The 19,528-nt window shown below is 41.4% G+C and overlaps 1 protein-coding gene across 7 annotated transcripts in view; it reads left to right on the forward strand.

Moving 5' to 3' along the window:
• The window catches only part of LOC143032117 (uncharacterized), a 37,301-nt gene extending 19,361 nt beyond the window's left edge, over window positions 1-17,940 (forward strand). For 6 of the 7 annotated variants that reach the window (XM_076196570.1, XM_076196574.1, XM_076196571.1 and 3 more), the window contains 2 exons: window positions 4,428-4,615; window positions 17,355-17,940. In XM_076196570.1, coding sequence (XP_076052685.1) covers window positions 4,428-4,615; window positions 17,355-17,534 — 368 coding nt within the window. In that variant the 3' untranslated portion in view covers window positions 17,535-17,940. The remainder of the gene's footprint in view (window positions 1-4,427; window positions 4,616-17,354) is intronic. The other variant, XM_076196576.1, reaches the window with a different exon arrangement.
• The last annotated feature ends 1,588 nt before the right edge of the window (window positions 17,941-19,528 follow it).

Raw genomic sequence — 19,528 nt, forward strand, 5'->3', positions numbered from 1 at the left:
GGAGGTTTCATCAAGGTTGATGTGGATGAAGGTGAAGCTGGGAAAGATGTGGGTTTTTGTAAGTGCATATGGACCTGGTAGTGAGAAGAGCATAGAGGAGAGGGAGGCTTTTTGGGTAGATATAAATGAGTACATAGAGGGATTAGGGAGAAATGTCAGTGTAGTTGTATTGGGAGACCTTAATGCTAGGGTAGGAAACGAACCAATAGAGGGAGTGATTGGCAAGTATGGAGTTCCAGGTAAAAATCGTAGTGGAGAATTGATGGTGGAGATGTGTCTTGAAAGAGAGTTGATGATAGCAAATACAGTGTTTAGGAAGAAAGTCAAGCATAAGTACACATGGGAGAGGGTGGTGGATGGAAGGGTGGTAGATAGAGCATTAATGGACTATATAGTGGTGACCAGGAATATGGTAGGACGAGTTAAGGATGTACATGTTCTAAGGGGAGAGAGTGGGTGAATATCAGATCATTTCCTGGTGGAAGGTAAATTGAGAGTGGAGAATAGGTGGAGAAAGAGGAAAAGGGCAGAAGGTAGGGAGGTATTTAGAGTGAACTGCTTAAATGAGAAAGAAAAGGAGAATGAGTATAAGAAGCTGAGAGGGAGGGAGTGAGGGAGTGAAGGATGGATTAGAACTAGGAGTGGAGGAATGGGGATGGTTCAAGGAGGGAGTCATAAGGTGTGCAAAGATGGTGTGTGGAACAAGGAGGGCAGGAGGAAAAAGAAGGAAGGGTAGCGAGTGGTGGGATGAGGAAGCAAAGAAAGGTGTAGAAGAGAAGAAGCAGGCATTCATAGATTGGCTACAAATTAGGATGAGGGAATCGTATGAGAGGTACAAAGTAAAGAGAAGGGAAGTTAAGCATAAGATAAAGGAAAGAAAGAGGAGAGCAGATGTGAAATGGGGTAAGAGTATGACAGAAAATTTTGAAAGTAATGGGGTGGTGCGAGAGGTGAATGCAAGGGTAGTGGGTCAGGGGATGGTTAAAGAAAATGGAGAAAAGTGGGAAATAAGCCAGTTGTTGTTTGCTGATGACACTGTGCTTGTAACAGGATCAGAGGCGGGATTGAGGAAGCTAGTGACAGAGTTTGAGAAGGTGTGTGAAAGAAGGAAGCTGAACATAAATGTGAGTAAAAGTAAGGTGATGAGATGTACAAGGTGAGAGAGTGACAGCAGGCTGGAAGTGAGCATTAAGGGTGAGAGACTGGAAGAAGTGGATAGTTTTAGATACTTGGGTGTGAATGTGGCAGGAAAGGGAGGAGTGGGGGTGGAGGTAGAATGTAGATTGAGAGAAGCGAGTAAATGCCTTGGTGGATTAAAAAGTGTAATGAGAAATAGACATCTGAGAATGGATGCTAAGAGGAGGTTATACGAAGGAGTGATTGTGCCAACAGCATTGAACAGGGCAGAAACGTGGAACATAAGAGAGGAAGAGAGAAGGAGTTTGAATTTGTTTTAGATGAAATGTCTCAGAAGTATGATAGGGGCTACTAGGCTAGATAGAGTGAGAAATGAGGAGGTGAGGAGGAGAACAGGGGTGGAATGGGAGCTGGGAGATAGGGTTGATGAAAGAGTATTAGGATGGTTTGGACACATGGAAAGAATGAGTGAAGAAGATTAGTAAAAGAGGTGAGGAAGGCAGAGGTGGAAGTGATGAATATGAGGGAACGTCCTAGGATGAGATGGATGGATGAGGTGAAAGGGGCATTACAAAAGAGAGGAATGTCTGTTGAGGAAGGACGGGAGAGGACAGAAGATAGGGGTGAATGGAGAAGGGTTGTGTATGGATGATGCTGTGATCCATGAGGGGGAGTGGGTGGGGGATGGGGGGTGAGGAAGTATGTATGAAAAAAAAATTGACGCAGCCCGAAGGGATTTCTCCCTGTCTTCTCCTTTTCTACATGAGTGGACGGAGAGGGGGTCACCAAATTTATGAAGCGGCCTTGCTGTGGATGTGCTGTGTCTTGCAACACTGCTTCTGACCCAGTGTAGTGAACAGGATGCAGGGATGACCCGTCATCCAGGAGGTGCCAAGATAAAAGGGTGGAGGGGAGTGGAATATGTAGGGAATAGAAAGGGTGGGAGTGGTTTCTATGCCTTTTTCTTTTTAGCTACCCTCCATGTAAGGGGGGAAAAGCCTTTGTTATATGTATGTACAAATGTAAGTGTAGTTTCAGAGGGATCAGTTTATTGAGTATAATTGGGAGGGTTTTGATTGAGAGGATTAGGAGAGGAACAGGAGTAATTGGTGAGGAACAGTGTGGGTCTGGGACAGGTAGGGGTTGCATGGATTAGATTTTTGTGGTAAGACAAATGTGTGAGAGCTTTAGGAAAAGGTAAGGATATTTTTTGGGCCTTCATGGGAGGTATTGCAGATATATGGGATAGGAGGAAATATTTTAAGAGTAGTCAAGAGTTTTTATGAGAGTAGTAGAGCTTGTGTTAGAATCAGAAATGGAGAGTGAGTGTTTTAAGGTAAAGGTGGGGATTTCATTGGGGAAGTGTTATGTCACCATGGCTGTTCAACTTATACGTGGATGGGGTAGTGTGAGAGGTAAATATAAGGGTAGTGGGTTGGTGATTGGAGATGGATAAAGGAAATGGAGAAATGTGGGAGATTAGCCAATTGTTTACTGACAACACTGCTTGTGGCAGGATTAGAGGAGGGATTGAGGAAGTTGGTGACAGAGTTTGTGAAGTTGAAAATAAATATGAGTAAAAATGAAGTGATGAGATGTACAAAGGGAGAAAGTGGCAACAGACTGGAAGTGAATATTAAGGGAGAGAAACTGGAGGAAGTGGATAGTTTTAGATACTTGGGTGCAAATGTGGCAGGAAAGGAAGGAGTGGAGGTGGAGGTAGAATGTAGATTGAGAGAAGCAAGTAAATGCCTTGGTGGATTAAAAAGTGTAATGAGAAATAGACATTTGGGAATGGATGCTAAAAGAAGATTGTATGAAGGAGTGATTGTGCCGACAGTTTTTATGGGGCAGAAACATGGAATATAAGAGAGGAAGAGGAGTTTGAATGTGTTTGAGATGAGATGCCTGAGAAGTATGATAGGGGCTACTAGGCTAGATAGAGTGAGAAACAGAGGTGAAGAGAGGATTGGGGGTGGAAAGGGAGTTGGGAGATAGGGTTAATGAAAGAGTATTGGGATGGTTTGGATGCATGGAAAGAATGAGTGGAGAAATATTAGTAAAAAGGTGTGAAAGGCTGAGGTAGGAGTGAACATGAAGGGATGACGAAGGATGAGAAGGATAGAATGGGTAAAAGGGGTATTGGGAAAGAGGGGAATGTCTGTTGAGGAAGGATGGGAGAAGACAGAAGATAGGGGTGAATGGAGAATGGTTGTGTATGGATGATGCTGTGATGCATGAAAGGGAGTGGGTGGGAGATGGGGGGTGAGGTCTCTTTTATAATTGTCCTTTTTGAGCTTCTTTCCATGTCCTCTTATGTTTCTCTTATCCCAATTTAGTAAGTCTTCTCTATCAAGGACTTCCATGCCTTTCATAATTCTGTAGATGGTCAACAAGTCTCCTCATTCTCTTCTTTGTTCCAGAGTTGGCAACTCCAATTTTAACAATCTTTCTTCAAATGAGAGTTTAGATAGTGTTGGGGGTATCTTCGTAGCTGCTCTCTGGATTCTCTCAATCTTCTTTATATTCTTTTTTGTACTGGGTGACCATAGTGTTCCTGCATACCCTAATTTAGGTCTTATCAACGTGATTAGTATTTTCATCCAAGTAAGTAAAAGCCACTTTTATTGATCTTAGCAAGTTATAGGTTTCGCCAACAATTTTGTTTATATGTTTGTCAGAGGACATATCTTTTGTGATGATCACTCCCAGGTCTTTTTTGGATCCCTCTTTCTTTACTTCTTTTTCACCAGTTTATATTGTCTTCTTTTTTCTCCCAAATTCCATTATGTTACATTTTTAATGTTGAATTCAACTTCCCACTTCTGACTCCCCAAACCCTGTTCATGTCTCCCTGTAGTGTGTGCAAGGTCATAGGATTACCTATAAATAAGGCCATATATAAGCCCTGAGTTCTCATCTGGGAGGCTAATACAGTAAACCCTCAATATAACAGACAATATGGGGATGGGTCTGTCGTTATATCCACAGATCCATTATATCCAATGGAAATACCGGACAGATCCGTTATATACCAAAATTTGTCTGGTATTAGAAATTAGAGTAAACCCTCAATATAACAGACGATATGGGGACAGGGGTCTATTTATATTTGAAGATCTGTTATAACAGAGGATCCCTCGCTATAACGGATGAAAATCTGTTATAGCGAGGGTTTGTCTGGTCAGATTTTCTGTCTGTTATATCCAATATCGAGATCCATTATATCGAGGGTTTACTGTAGGTTAATCTTTTTTTCACATGAACTAATCATAGCTGTTTGATCTCAGATGACTTTGATCAAGTGTTTGCCTGTCTGCGAGGTGCGGAAGTTCCTGACATTGATTTTACTGGAGAGTTCTTATCCTGTGCAAGGCGTGGTCAAAGAGATATAGCTCTACTTCTTGCTACTCATGTACCTTGCCTGTCAGCCAAGGATGCCTGGGGTGACACTGCATTCATCATGGCTGCCAGATTGGTAAGAACCGCAAAAGGAAGTATGTATATAAGGGAAAGGTAAATGAAAATGAAAAAAGTATGTTGATGAAGAAGGGAAAATGTGTTTGCAAAGGAGAAACACCTTTTGGGTAATGGTTTTGTTTATAAATAAATGATTTGCGGAAGTGGTATTCAACTAATGTGAAGGGACATCCAGCATTATACAAACATACATACCAAAACATCGTTTCCCAAGGGGAGGGGGCTGCCTTGGAGCATACACCCACCCTGCGCTCTTCCTGCACCTATTCAAAGCCCATTCATTGTCCCACCCATCTTAGAAAAGTCTCAAAGTAGGTTTAAAAATGAATAAGAGTAAAATCAAAGTAATGTTCAACATGAAAGTTCAAAATAAAGAGAATCAGTGGTGAGTCTTGAAGAAGTTGAAGAGTATAATTATTTAGGCCAGATGGTGAAAATAACCAAAGATCATGATAATGAAATAAAAAGATGTATTACAATTGGTTGGAAAATGTTTGGTAAATATAATAAAATCCTGAGAGGCTCTCTACCTTTATGTTTGAAACTTAAAGTTTACAACCAATCCATTCTGCCAGAAATAATCTACGGGTGTGAGACTTGAAAACTAATGAAGGAGATGGAAACAAAACTAAGGACTGCACATAGGAGAATGGAGAGATCAATGATGGAAATAATGCTGAGAGACTGAAAGAGAGCAAATTGGGTGAGAGAGCAAACTAGAGTGAAAGATATTATAGAGGCGGTAAAAGAGAGGAAGTGGAATTAGGTAGGTAAATTGGTACAAACAACTGATGAGCGATGGAGCAAGTGTGTTACTGAGTGGATGCCACAAGATTAGAAGAGGGAAACCAGACAGAAGGTAGAAAGATGAGATTGAGAAGTTTGCAGGAGTGATGTGGCAGAGGTTGGCACGGTTGTGTGAATCATGGAATGCTTTGAAGGAGGCCTTTGTTCAGCAGTATACTCAGGAGGGCTGATTTGATTGATTGCCAGAAGGAGTCATGCACAGAGCACCATAGGGTAGATGTGAGGAACCTGGACCCAAGGGCGTGTGCATGGCGACCTGCCAAGTCTGAGCATTTTTTTTATTTTTCATACATCCGCCTGTGGCACCCATACCCCTTTGTCGTAAGTGGTGTCCAAGTGCATTCGATAGCAGGTCTGGTGGCCCTCTGTCCGTGGCTGAGATGGTGGCCCAGTCAGAGCAGGTCACCAAAATGACCATATACATACAGTGGCCGCGAAAAGTTTGGGCGCAAAATTATAGGCGCCGAAACTTTCCGCTAAACTCAAAACATGCGAAAAATACAACTTTCCGCCCAAACTTTTCGCTATTTTTCAATGCTAGCGTTTGTACCCGTATTTAGCCGAGACAATATGCACTACTTGGCAACTCTGTTTAGGCGCACTCGATGTCACGTGGAGTCAGTTTCTAAACATCTCTCACGGGGAGTAGTCTTTTTTTTGCGGTGGTCTCTGTTTTTGTGCCTTGATATCTCCGTAATGGGAAGTGGTAAAGAGCTGGAAAGAGACACAGTTGTTACAATCATAACCCTCTATAAGGAGGGTTATAAGTGTAAAGATATTGCTACTCGTGTGGGTATTGGAGTGTGTCAAGTGCAAAAGTGGACCAAGAAATTTCGAGACGGAGGAAGTGACATCATTCCTACTCCAAAGCATCGCTCTTGTTGGCCAAGGAAGATATCAAATCATACTTCTACGGTTATTAGGAGGCAGTTAGATAAAGATCCAATGCTCATAGCTCGAAAACTGAAAGAAAATAACCCTGCACTGCTGCATGATGTGTCTGTAAGATGTATTTCTGATCATTTAGCCAAAGATTTACAATACCGTAGTTGCTGTGCTAAAGTTCTTCCCCTCCTAAGTGCAAAAAACATACGTGATCGCATAGCATTTTGCAAGAAATATAAGGACTGGTCCTTAGAAGACTGGGAACGAGTATTGTGGAGTGATGAGTCAACGTTTGTGGTGTCGTCGGGCTGCAGGTCGAAGCGTGTGAGGCGCCCCAGGGGGTCTGACCCTAATGACCTTCGCTATACAGCTAAAGTGGTGAAACATGCTGCAAGTGTTATGGTATGGGGATGCTTTGCATTTGGTGGAGTTGGCAATTTAGTGTTTCTTGCACAAAATGAGAGTGTAAATCAGCACATTTATTTTGAGTTATTGTGTGATAACCTGCCTGAAAGTTTTGAAAAGTGCAATGCTAGTTGGTTTATGCAGGACGGAGCTCCTGCTCACACAGCTCGGTCTGTTACCCAATGGTTAGAAGACTGTGGTGTTGATTATTTCAAAAAATGGCCTGGAAATTCTCCAGACCTAAATCCCATTGAGCATGTATGGCATATAATAAAAAAACAGCTTCAAGATCGTGACGTCTCCACTGTAGCTAAGCTAAAAACAGAAATACAGGATATTTGGGATAATATTATTCCTCAACACGTACAAAACCTGGCAAGATGCATCCCGGCACGTTTGGAGAAGGTCATAAAGCTTAACCCCTTCCATACGGTGCCGCACACGTAGGCGTCATGGGGAGCGAGTGTATTCGCGAGGCTGCCATATCGGCGTCTTGATTATATTTATTGTAGTCGCCCCTCCATATTGACATTCTTTCTAATTCTTTTGTAATCGCATTTTCTATGGTTATCAAAATTCACGGGTGAAGAGAGAACGATCGATATAAGCGGTGACTATATTTTATGATGCGAGTATTATTACGACACGTCGTACGGCTGGCATTGGCTGCTGCCACCGAGATCCAAGTCCATGACGCCTACGTGTGCGGCACCGTATGGAAGGGGTTAATAAAGGAAAATCACTTGGTAAATAAGGTATGTAATAAGCCATTTATAGGTCTTTAAATGATTATTTAAATGTCACAAGTGTTTACATTTGTGTCTCGTTAATTACTCGCCCAAACTTTTCGCGGCCACTGTACCTGTACCTTTTTTTTTCTTTCTTTTTCTTCTCTCTCCTCCTCCTCCTCCTCCTTACAAGGTAGGTAGCCAAAAAACAAAGGCATAAACCCACTCCCACCCATTCCACCCCCACACACTCCACCCCCCTCCTTCCCTCCCTCCCTCCCTCCCTCTTATTTTGGTTCCTCCTGGATGACGGGTCATCCCTGCATCTCGCCCACTGCCAATTGCATTTGAATACCACTCAAGCCAAAGGTATGGGCGCCACAGGCAGATGTGTGAATAATAAGAAAAAGGCTCAGGTTTGACAGGTCACCACACACACACACCCTTGGGTCCAGGTTCCTCGTGTCTACCTCACAGTGCTCTGGGTACAACTCCCTTTGGTGAAAGTTTAGGCCAAATCAGGGACCTCGTGATTTTCAGCAAATTCTGTGAGATGCCCCCTATGAATTTGACATGTCTAATATGAGGCCCCCCTTTTCTCTCTCTTTCCCTCTAACTTTTCACATTTCTGCCTGTGGCACCCATATCTTTGGTCTGAGTGGTATCCAAGTGCAATCGGCAGCACACCTAGTGGCCCAATCAGAGTAGGTCACCACAATGACCCCAAGCAGAAATGTGAAAAATCGTAAAGGCTCAAATTTGGCAGGTCACCACCCACACACCCTTGGGTCCACGTTCCTTGCGTCTACCTCACAGAGTTCTGTGCATGACTCTTCCTTTGGCATAAGTTTTGGCCAAATTGACTTGAAGATTTTCAGCAAATTCAGTGAGTTCCTTTAAATTTGATCCATTTTGGGGTAATTTTAGTGACCTGCTCTGACTGGGCCACCATCTCACCCACAGGTGGATGGCCTCCAGACTTAATGCCGATTGCACTTGGACACTTTTCAGGCAAAGGTACAGCATAAAAGTACCACATAAAAAATTAATAAGAAAAATTTAAATAAGAGGAGGAATACAAGGTAAGCTACTGGAATGGATAAAGGATTTCTTAATTGGGAGAAAAATGAGTGGTACTTAGAGACAAAAATTTGAACTGGGAAGATGTGAAGAGTGACGTCCTGCAAGGCTCTCTATTGGCTCCTTTAATGTTTGCCATATATATAAATTATATGGATGAGGGAGTAAATTGTTACATGAACTTCTTTGTTGACGATGCCAAATTACTCAAGAGAGTAAGAACGGAAGAAGATTGCAGATCGCTACAAGAAGACCTAGACAAAATATGGGAATGGAGTCAGAGATGTGAGATGAACTTCAAAATTAAGAAATGTAGCATAATGGAATTTGGAAAAAGCAAAACGTAGAGTATTGGGTCAATATAAAATTGGAAACGAGGAAATCAAAAGGTTGATTCAGAAAGGGACCTGGGAGTGATCATCTCAAGTGACTTGACACCTGATAAACATGCCAATAAATTATTTGAAGAGACTTTTAACTTATTAAGATCAGTGAAAGTGGCCTTTGACTACACCTATCTCCCAGCTATCGCAATTTACTACTATCGCGCATACTTGAAAAGCTGACACAATTTCCATATCGCGCATCAAATTGGCTGCTGTCACGCGCCTCTAGCCCAAATTTTTATATTGCGTGGCTGCTATCACGCGCCTCTGTGACGTCACAGGCAGCAGCCATCTTTGTTGGCTTGAGCTGCACACTGATTGGTCGAGGGTCTGTTTACATGTACAGGCCACCACACTGCTCCTACACTGTGCGCTGTGTATGAGTGTTGGCACGTGATAGCTGCAACATTTTTTGTAGAAGTGACTTGTTACTTGTTCTCAGGTCCCACTCTGTGAATAAGTGAGTACTACAGTACATACAGTATTCAATTTCTTTTTGAACACTTCTGGAAAAATGTGACCCAAAAGGCAATTCACCATGCATTGCGAAATGTGTTGGAGGGTTTGCCGGAGGATCAATGCGGGAGAGTGGAAGGTGAGTCACAGTCAGTGCAGGCTGAGGCAGAGGCAGCTACACAAGAGGCCCCCCAAGTTCCTGGAGGTGGTTTTGAGGACACAACAGAGGGTGAAATCCTGGAAATGATACAGCCAGTCCCTGTTACAGTTGCTGACATCATGGAAGAGGACAAGGATGAGGAGAGAGAACATGAGGAGGAGGGTCAGGTAACCACGCATGCGGGACTCACCATAGCCAGCGTCAAGAAACTGATTGACTTGGGCATCAGGATGCGGCACCTCTTTGAGCAAGATAGCTCCATCAACAGTGAAGCAAGATGTACGCTCGTTATTAGAGCACTAGAAGGTTACAACGAACAGTATCATCCCCACATCAACGCCCTGCAGCAACGCCAGATCACAAAATTCTTATGACGACGTGCAACCAAGGCCATCACGAGGAGGATTCTGGGAATGATGTGGATGATTTTGAGGGTTTTGAGACTCCTGTAGCCATAGATGACTTCCTCTATGAGATACAACGTCAAGTGGGTGGTCAGTAGCAAGTCTTGGAACCATTCTAACCCACCCAAGCCCCTCAACATCCTCAAAAAGGTAAAATAAATGTCTATGAAATCTCTATTTTTTATTATACAGGAGTCCCTCAAATAACGCGGATTCAATCATACGCGGATTTTATTTCAAAACCATCTCAAATGTAAAATTTGCGCCACGTCAGGCACGCATACGCACACACGTGGCAACATCGCAAACATTTGTGGTGACTACTTTCTATTTTACCATATACAATCGATCCTCATATAACGTGGTCATTATGTACACTGGGAACTGCTCAAACAAGGGTGTGGGGCGAGGGGATAGCCGTGGGTGGCTGCCTGCGTTTACGTGTCAACTTCCGGGCACTGATGCAGGAGGGAGGGGAGGAGAGGGGGAGTAGGGGGGTAGCCAACAAGCTTTAGCTTGTCGCTTCCACCACATGCGCCGTGCTATTGTGAAATTTTACCGCCCTAACCTGTTGAAGTGTAGTGTTTCTTTTGTTTGGAACACAACTAATAAGTCTGATAATGACTGCGCTTGTCGTGTCTTAATTTCTCTTATGAGGTTCTTGTTGTTACTGGCAGTGGTGGTTTGGGAGATCAAAAACAGACACATACACACTTACACATGTGTAGACACGCACACGTAGACATGTGTAAGACAACCAGTGTATGTTGTGAATGCGCGTGAGTGTACACACAAATACGAACACAGACACACGCACGTACATGCTTACTTGTACATGTGAACACAGACACATACACGCACGCACGCACACACAAGGGATTGAGACAAGGGAGATCATATACAACAAATCTGATCTGCTTTTACTCAAGATTAGTAGACATAATACAATAAAGAGATGGATGGGCGGACTGTGCTTTTCTGGACCTGCAAAAGGCATTTGATAAGGTACCTCTTAAGAAATTAATGAATAAAATAGAATCAAAGGGTGGAATCAGAGGAAAATTATTGGAATGGATGGAAGACTTCCTGATTGGGAGGAAAATGAGAGTTGTAATTAGAGAAAAATTCTCCAACTGGAAAGAAGTAAAAAGCGGTGTCCCGCAAGGATCGGTACTGGCCCCAATCATGTTCGCCGTATACATTAATGACATGAATGAAGGCGTGGAGTGCTATATGAATTTTTTTTACAGATGATGCAAAATTACTTAAAAAGGTAAAAACGGAAGAGGACTGCAACTCATTGCAACAAGATCTGGACACGATATGGAATTGGACTCAAAAGTGGGAAGTGAAATTTAATATAAAGAAATGCAGTATAATGGAATTTGGAAAGAGTAAAAACAGAATATCAAAAGAATACAGAATTGGAGAAGAAAAAATAAAAAAAGCAAACTGAAAAAGATCTTGGAGTGATGATTGGAAAAGACATGAAACCTGATAAGCATATAAATAAAATATTCGGAGAAACCTACAACTTATTGAGGTCAATCAAAGTGGCATTTACTTATATGGATGAAGAAATGATAAAGAAAATACTAACTACACTAATAAGACCAAAACTTGAGTACGCAGCATCACTTTGGACACCCAGCACCAAAAAGAATATTAAGAAACTAGAAAAATTACAAAGAGCGACAACCAAACTAGCACTGACTCTCACCGAACTAACATATGAGCAAAGACTATCCAAACTGAATCTACCAACACTGGAACAAAGAAGAGAAAGAGGAGATTTGCTGACTATCTTCAGAATAATGAAAGGAATGGAAGTTTTAGACAGGAACGACCTGTTAGTGTGGGACAACGGTAAAACGAGAGGACACGGAAAAAACTGAAAAAAGATAGCTACTTTATAGAAAAAACTTGAAAAGGAACAGTTTCCCACACAGAGCAATTAATACATGGAACAAATTAGACAACAAAACAGTATGTGCAAACACTATACAAGATTTTAAGATAAAACTTGATGCAGAGAGATACAAAGACGGGTCACCACGAGCATAGCTCCCCTCCCGTATATTACAACTAGGTAAATACACACACACACGCCACACACACATACATATGCCACATACACACACATATACATATGCCACATACACACACACACGTGTGTATATGCCACACACACACATATGTATACAGTAAAACCCCGATTATCCGAAAGTGGATTATCCGAAAAACGGGATTATCCGAAATTGATTTGGATAATGCAATTAAAATTAAAATTTGTTCTGTACTAAAACGTTATAAAACATCAAAAACATGAAAATAAATAAAAGTAACTACATATGTACTATATTAACACATTTAGAATTGATAAGAACAGTTAAAATGAATACGTTTTAAGCGTACTACTTTGTTTAGCGTAGCGTGTGTTTGTTTGGTCTCATTGTTTACATCGTCAGTCGGCGGCAGTCGCGTCACAGAGTTCACACTGGGCAGTCACGTTCTACCTGTGCTTCGACCTCACTTCTTTCTACATCACCATGCTGAAAGAAACCGGGAAAAGGAAGAAAGTCGTCCTTACCATACAGCAGAAGCTGGAGATATTGGACAATGCCTGGAATCCCTTGCTACGAGGCCATGAGGATATGCGAGAAGTGTTTGAAGGATTCGACCGGGAGGTGCGAGAGGTGAACGAGGCCCTGGGTGATTACGAGATAGCTACAGAGGAGGACGTCCAGGAGTGGCTCACTGTGGATGAGGGGGACCCAGGTTATGCTCTCCAATCAACCAAAGAAATAGCTGAGGAAGTGATGCACGGCCATGACAACGATGATGATGACGACGACGACGATGATCCTTCTGATCCTTCCATGTCTTTGGCAACAGTCCGGTCCCACATCGAAGGAGTGCTTCAGTTTCTTGACCAGCGACCCAGGGACATTTCAGATAGCAATCAACCGTACCCGATGATGCGAGCAGCACTGAGTGACGTCATCGAGAAACAGCTGTCTTGCACCAAACAGACTTCTATCACCTCGTTTTTTCGGCCAAGAACACCTTCGCCCACCCAGTCTTCTCGCCCTTCATCAAGTGCCTCATCCTCCTTGTCTACCTTTGATTTGGACAGTGAAGATGGAGCAATGGATGACCCTTCCTTCTGACTCCACCACCAGGAGGTGGGGAGTGGAAGGGTTGTGAGTGATGGTGATGGAGGCGGGGAGTGGCGGAGTTGCATTATTGTGTTCATTAGGATAGTGGAAGATATATGTATAGAATAATTCTTGTTCTCTGTTACGTATAAGGTATGTACGTCAACACGAAAAAAAAAATTGTGTTCCATCCACAACTTGAGACTGATGGAGAGAGAGAGAGAGGGTGGGGGGGAGGAAGGCACAGGACACATACACACACACAAAGTATGTCAACACGAAATATATTTCTGATAAATCTGGATTATCCAAAAAATCGGCTTATCCGAAAGAGGCTTCCCCCCTTTCGTTTCGGATAATCGGGGTTTTACTGTATATGCCACATATAAATATGCATATATGCCACATACACACACATGTATATATGCACAAACAACATACGCCACATACATACACTACATACATGCGCACACACACACACACACACAGAGGTACTCGATAGTGAGAACTTACTTAACTGGGACAAAAGAAACACAAGAGGACATGGAAAGAAAATAAAAAAACATAGCTATAGAAGAGAACTGAAGAAAAACAGTTTTCCTCATAGAGTTTTGGACACTTGGAACAAACTGGACAATGAAATAGTATGCGCAAAAACCATTCATGAGTTTAAAAACAAACTAGACACTGCAAGATACAAAGGCGGGACAACACGAGCATAGCTCCCCTTCCCGCAAAATACAACTAGGTAAATACAACTAGGTAAATACACACACACGTGCACATACACATACATACGGTTCTCGGTATTTAATATAGAAAGTCAGCATACGCGGATTTGATCATACGCGGTAATTTCAGGAACCTAACCCCCACGTTATTTGAGGGACTCCTGTAGCCTTGATGTGTTTATTATATTACAGCACTGGACTGTATATTTAAGCAATTTTGTTTAGAAAGTTGAAAACAGTGAAGACGAAGGAGAAATATTGGTGAAGTTGGAAAAAAAATGTTGGTCTGGGTACCAATTATGATTAATACCATTAGTTCTTAAGTTCTGCTATCGCGGGGCTTTAGCCACACCAATTAGGTGCGATAGCAGGGGGATAGGTGTACATGGATGAAGAAATGGTAAAGGAAACAGTGGTTACACTAATAAGACCTGAACTAGAATAGGCTGCAACACTATGGGCACCTAGCACAAAAAAGAACATAAGAAAATTAGAAAGAATCCAAAGAGCAGCGACAAAAATAACACCTACACTATCAAATTTTACATACAAACAAAGATTGGAGAAATTACATCTATCAACACTGGAACAGAGAAGAGAAAGAGGTGATTTGTTGACCATTTACAGAATTATGAAAAGGATGGAAATTCTTGTAAGAGACGACTTATTGAAATGGGACAGAAGAGAAACGAGCACACAAAAAGAAGCTAAAGAAGGACAGTTACAGAAGAGACCTGAAAAAGAACAGCTTCCCACATGGTGATTGATGTCTGGAACAAACTAAACAGAGAAATAATGAGTGCCAAAACTATAAACGATTTTAAGAATAAACTGGATGTGGAGAGATACAAAAATGGGTCACTACGAGCATAGCTCTCATCCCGTAAAATACAACTACCGGGTAGGTAAATACAGGCAGAAATGTGAAAGATTAGAAAAAAGGCTCAAATTTGACAGGTCACCATGCACACACCCTTGGGTCCAGGTTCCTCACAGCTACCTCATAGTGTTCTGTGCATGGTTTTTGGCAAATTCTGAATTTTATTAGTTTTGGGGTCATTTTGGTGATCTGCTCCAATTGGGCCACGATCTCACCTATGGGTGGAGGGTAAACAGGCCTGCTGCCAATTGCACTTGGACACCACTCAACCCAAAGGTATGGGCGCCACAGCTGGAAATATGAAAAAAAAAAAAAAAAACTCAACTTTGGCAGGTTATCACACACACACACATCCTTGTGTCCAGGCTCCCCATCTATCTTACAGTGCTCTGTGTATGACTCTCCCTCTGGGGTAAGTTTGATTCAAATCGGTGACCTGTGATTTTCAGCTAATTCCATGGGTTATCCCCTTTGAATTTCATTCAATTTGGGGTCATTTTGGTGACCTCTGATTGCGCCACCGTGCTTGCTGCCAATTGTACTTGGACACCACTCAGGCCAAAGGTAGGGACCACAGGAGGAAATGTGAAAAATCAGATAAAATGCTCAACTTTGGCAGATTGCCATGCACACACACCCTTGGGTCCAGGTTCCTTGCACAGTGACTTCCTGTCTACCTTGTAATAAACCCTCTCCAAACTCATAAAGGCCCAAGAAACACCTTTACTTTTTATCAAAACCATCTTGCAAGTCTGCCTTACTACAAAAATCTGATCCATGCCTTCTCAACCTTTTTTTAAACCCACTCTGCTCCCCCCCCCATTTTTACGCGTATTCCTCTCGATCAAAATCCTCCCATATTCCTTTCCAACTTTACTCAACAAACTGATCCCTCTAGAACTAGTACAATCTCATGTCCCCTTTTTCTTCGTAAAGCAGAACTATACTTGCACTCCTCCAGCATTCTCTCCTCCCTAAGATATGCATTAAACAACCTCATTAGCCAATCCACTATAATGTACCTCCCTTTTTATGACTAATCATTTTGAATCATGAGGAATGCATTTAAAATGAACTGGCAGGTCTGCTGAGCAAGAAATATGGGAAGGAGTGAAAGATGAACAGGATGTGAATGAGAGGGGTGAAGCTTTTTCTCATGCATATTTACTTTGTAGGAAATGACATGTAGGTTGAATAAGGATGAAATATCATCTATTAACATACACATAGAATTTGTCATTTGTTATTAACAATATATATATATATATATCAGTGGCGACTCCGGCCGTCAGGCTACTCGGGCTTAGCCCGAGTATTAGATTTTCTAAAATGAACATGTAATTACAGCCAGTTAGCTCAGGCTCCATTTATTTCGCCTGGCCACAGTTCATATATTTTCGTTCACCATCTGGGATTCGTCTACTTTAGGTGGGCTGTGTCAGAATATAAATATTGCTCCTATATAACGCGCCTGACTCATCACCCAATGATAGTCGAGCTGCTTCTCGGCTCGGCCAATCAGAGCTTTTCCGGATCCTGCCTCCGCCACTCGGGCTCAAAGCTTACAGCCTTGTTGTTATCTATAATTGTAAGAATTTAAAAGTAATTCAAATTCAATGTTTCCTTGAAACAATAGATTTCTACAGAGCTAGGATTTAAATTCCAATGTATGAAAGATCTCAATTTTACAATATTCTTAAAGGAACGGAAAACTGTCCAGTAACTCGGGCTAATACAAATTAGCTTGGTAAGCTGGGTAAAAGACTAACTGGCATCTCTTGAGTTGATGATGTGCTCGGGCTCAGAGCTTACCGGCCCAAGTTGTTATCTATAATTGTAAGAATTAAAAGTAATTCAAATTCAATGTTTCCTTGAAACAATAGATTTCTACAGAGCTTAGGATTTAAATTCTAATGTAAGAAAGATTTAAATTATACAATATTCTTAAAGGGACAGAAAACTGTCCAGTAACTCGGGCTAATACGTATTAGCTTGGTAGAGGTAAAAATTTATGGTGTGCATTACGTCTCTTAGCTTCATTTATGCATGTGTCTTAGGCGAAATCTGTGATGAGCCCGAGTGACGTTGATGACCTGGAGTTGCCTCTGATATATATATATATATACAGACATTCCTCTACTTATGTTCATTCGTTTTACGTTTTTTCTATTTTACGTTTGAACTGACAAAAAAAATTGTAAAAAAAAATTTTGAGTGAATTTTTTAGTTTAGCGCGTTCTCCGTAGTTCAAACGATACCTACGCATGACGCTGCGTCCATTGTTTACATGGCACAAACGACAGACTGAACATGCCTTGCCTCATCCTCCTCCTCCTCCTCTTCCCCCTCCTCCTCCACCATCTCAATTTATGTTGCTTGAATTTAATTTATTTGAAATTAATGTTATTATTTTACAATGTTATGTGTATAATTAATGATTTAGGGGTGTTTTATAAGATATGGTAATAGAATTTACGGATGTATAGTACAGTAACAACTTACGTTCATTTTCAACTTACGTTCGGCCGTTCAGAATGTAACTAAAAGGTAAGTTGAGGAGCGTCTGTATATATACACCAAGGGCTTCTTTCCCATATAAGGGAGGCAGCCAAGTTAAGTACATGTAAAATTGTTTTTTGTATGTTTTTCTGTTACAGGGGGACACAGCCATGGCACATTGTTTACTAGAAATGGGAGCACCTATGACAGACGTGTCTGCCATGGGGCAGTCAGCATGGGCCATAGCTAGTGAGAATGAAAATAGACATTTTCTTCGTTTCCTTAGAGAATATTACCAAAATATTGTAGGACATGCCCAAATAAACTACAAAAACTAAGGCAGTTGGTTTTTAGTGCAGTTTCTGTGAGATAGTTTACTGAGGTAGATGCTGTAGCTGACAGTTCTCATTCGTTCAAAATGGTAAGATTTCAGTTAAGATTAACTTAAGCTAGTTCTCTGTATAGAAATTTATACAGGTATGTGTGGAATAATTTAATAGGGAAAAATATTGGTTACAGGTTTACATACAATTTCCATTTGTTTTCAATTTGTTAATGTAATTCTATTTCAGAATTTACAATGATTCCAGATTTCCTCCTTAAGAAAGGTGTTGTATTTAAGCTTTGTGATGGAGTTTAAGTTCTTAAGATATGTCAAACTCATTCTTGTTTGAAAATTTTGTTTAACATATTGAAGAAAGACCTTTTCTTTGTATCACGGTTCCTACAATATTATCATTCCATTTAAACTCTATGAAATGGTTTTATTATCATTATCCTATCCTCATGATAGGGGGAGCTTGTGACATTAAACCAAATCAAGTTTCTTTGTTACAATGAATTTCTCTGATCTGCAATTAGTGTAATATTAGATCACTCAATCCAGTGTACTAGTTCTCTCCTCCAGGAGATCCTTGACCCCACAGGACACTGGCCACAGTAATCTGTTCAGTCTATAAGGCACTCGAAAGGTGTGATGCTGTCTGGAAAGAGATGTGCTCCTCAGGGAGCAAGACAAGAGGGAAAGAAATGAGTGGAGTGGGTGCATGCCTTGGCTCACTACCTCCATTATAAGTTGGGAGAGGCCCTTGGTAAACAATACTCACCTTGCATTGTTTTGGCCTACATCAAGTCCAACTTCACAAAGTAATCTTTAGTTCAGTAAATATTATTACTTCTAGGGTGAATTGGGCGTTTGGTACAGGGAGAATGTGTGCTAAGTGTGGTAGAGGAAAAAAGAAAAAAAAAAAAATACTGGTGAATGGATCTGAGTAGTGGCCTGGGACAGAACTTTTCATCAACAAGGAGCAGATAGAAGGGCCACCCCCCTTTTTCAAGGGGAAAAGACCTTTGGGTATATGTGTGTATATCTAAATGCCCTTTCCTCATGTAAGGTGGTGACCAAGTTAAAGTAAAGTCAAAGCATACTTCCACCTTTCACCCATCCAAAATGTATTTGTTGTCTATTTTAATTTGGCTCCTTTAGCTAAGGTTACACTAGTCAACAGAAAGCTTGAAGTCCAACCTCATTCATCCATCCCTATCTTTGAACAAGTGATTAGACTAGTGAGGTTAGTCCAACCTTGCCAATGAAGATCTTTGTTTCTGCCTGAATACAGCAAGCTACTTTCCCTGAAGATGGGAGACACTACTGCAGTGAAATTGTGCCTTGCTACCATTATTGCTGATGATGCAGTAGGCTTAATGCTCAAAATAGGAAACCCAGGTGATATTGGGTGAAGCCATGGATGGCTAGAAAATCAAAGAATCTTTTCAACAACTTGTTGAAAGACTAGTGTAGATGAGCAAAGCTTCTGTAATCATCACCAAGTGTGCAAGAACTTCCTGAACTGCTGGAATATGTCACCAGTCATTAAGAAACAAGACACCAAGGTGAGGGAAACATGAATTTCAGTTTTCCACTCCACAGCAAGCAGTTTGGCATGTAGCAAGTGTTTACATTGCAGCAGCAGTCAAACAACTGTTGATTATTATCACCACATACAAACCATATGATTTTTGTATTTAAAGGTAACTTTATACTTCATTACTAAGTTGAGTATATATATATATATATATATATTTCTCTCTCTCCCCCAAGTGTTGTAAACATGGATACTGGAGGATTTGGTTTGGAATCCAAGCCTAGGGATACCTAACCCAATACCGTTGGAAGAGATCAGAAGGAGAAAAAACAAAGATATATGTTAACAGTACATACACATCTTCAACTTCATCTGGGGTATTAGCTTCATGTTATTGTGGGGTTAAAAGCTGCTCAGTACCATGCACCTGATACTTTAGGGTCTATATGGGGTGCCTCTGTGGACCA

The sequence above is a fragment of the Oratosquilla oratoria genome, chromosome 13 (assembly GCF_046742065.1).
Source record: "Oratosquilla oratoria isolate Oo_2021 chromosome 13, ASM4674206v1, whole genome shotgun sequence".
In the NCBI taxonomy this organism is placed as follows: Eukaryota; Metazoa; Arthropoda; class Malacostraca; order Stomatopoda; family Squillidae; genus Oratosquilla; species Oratosquilla oratoria.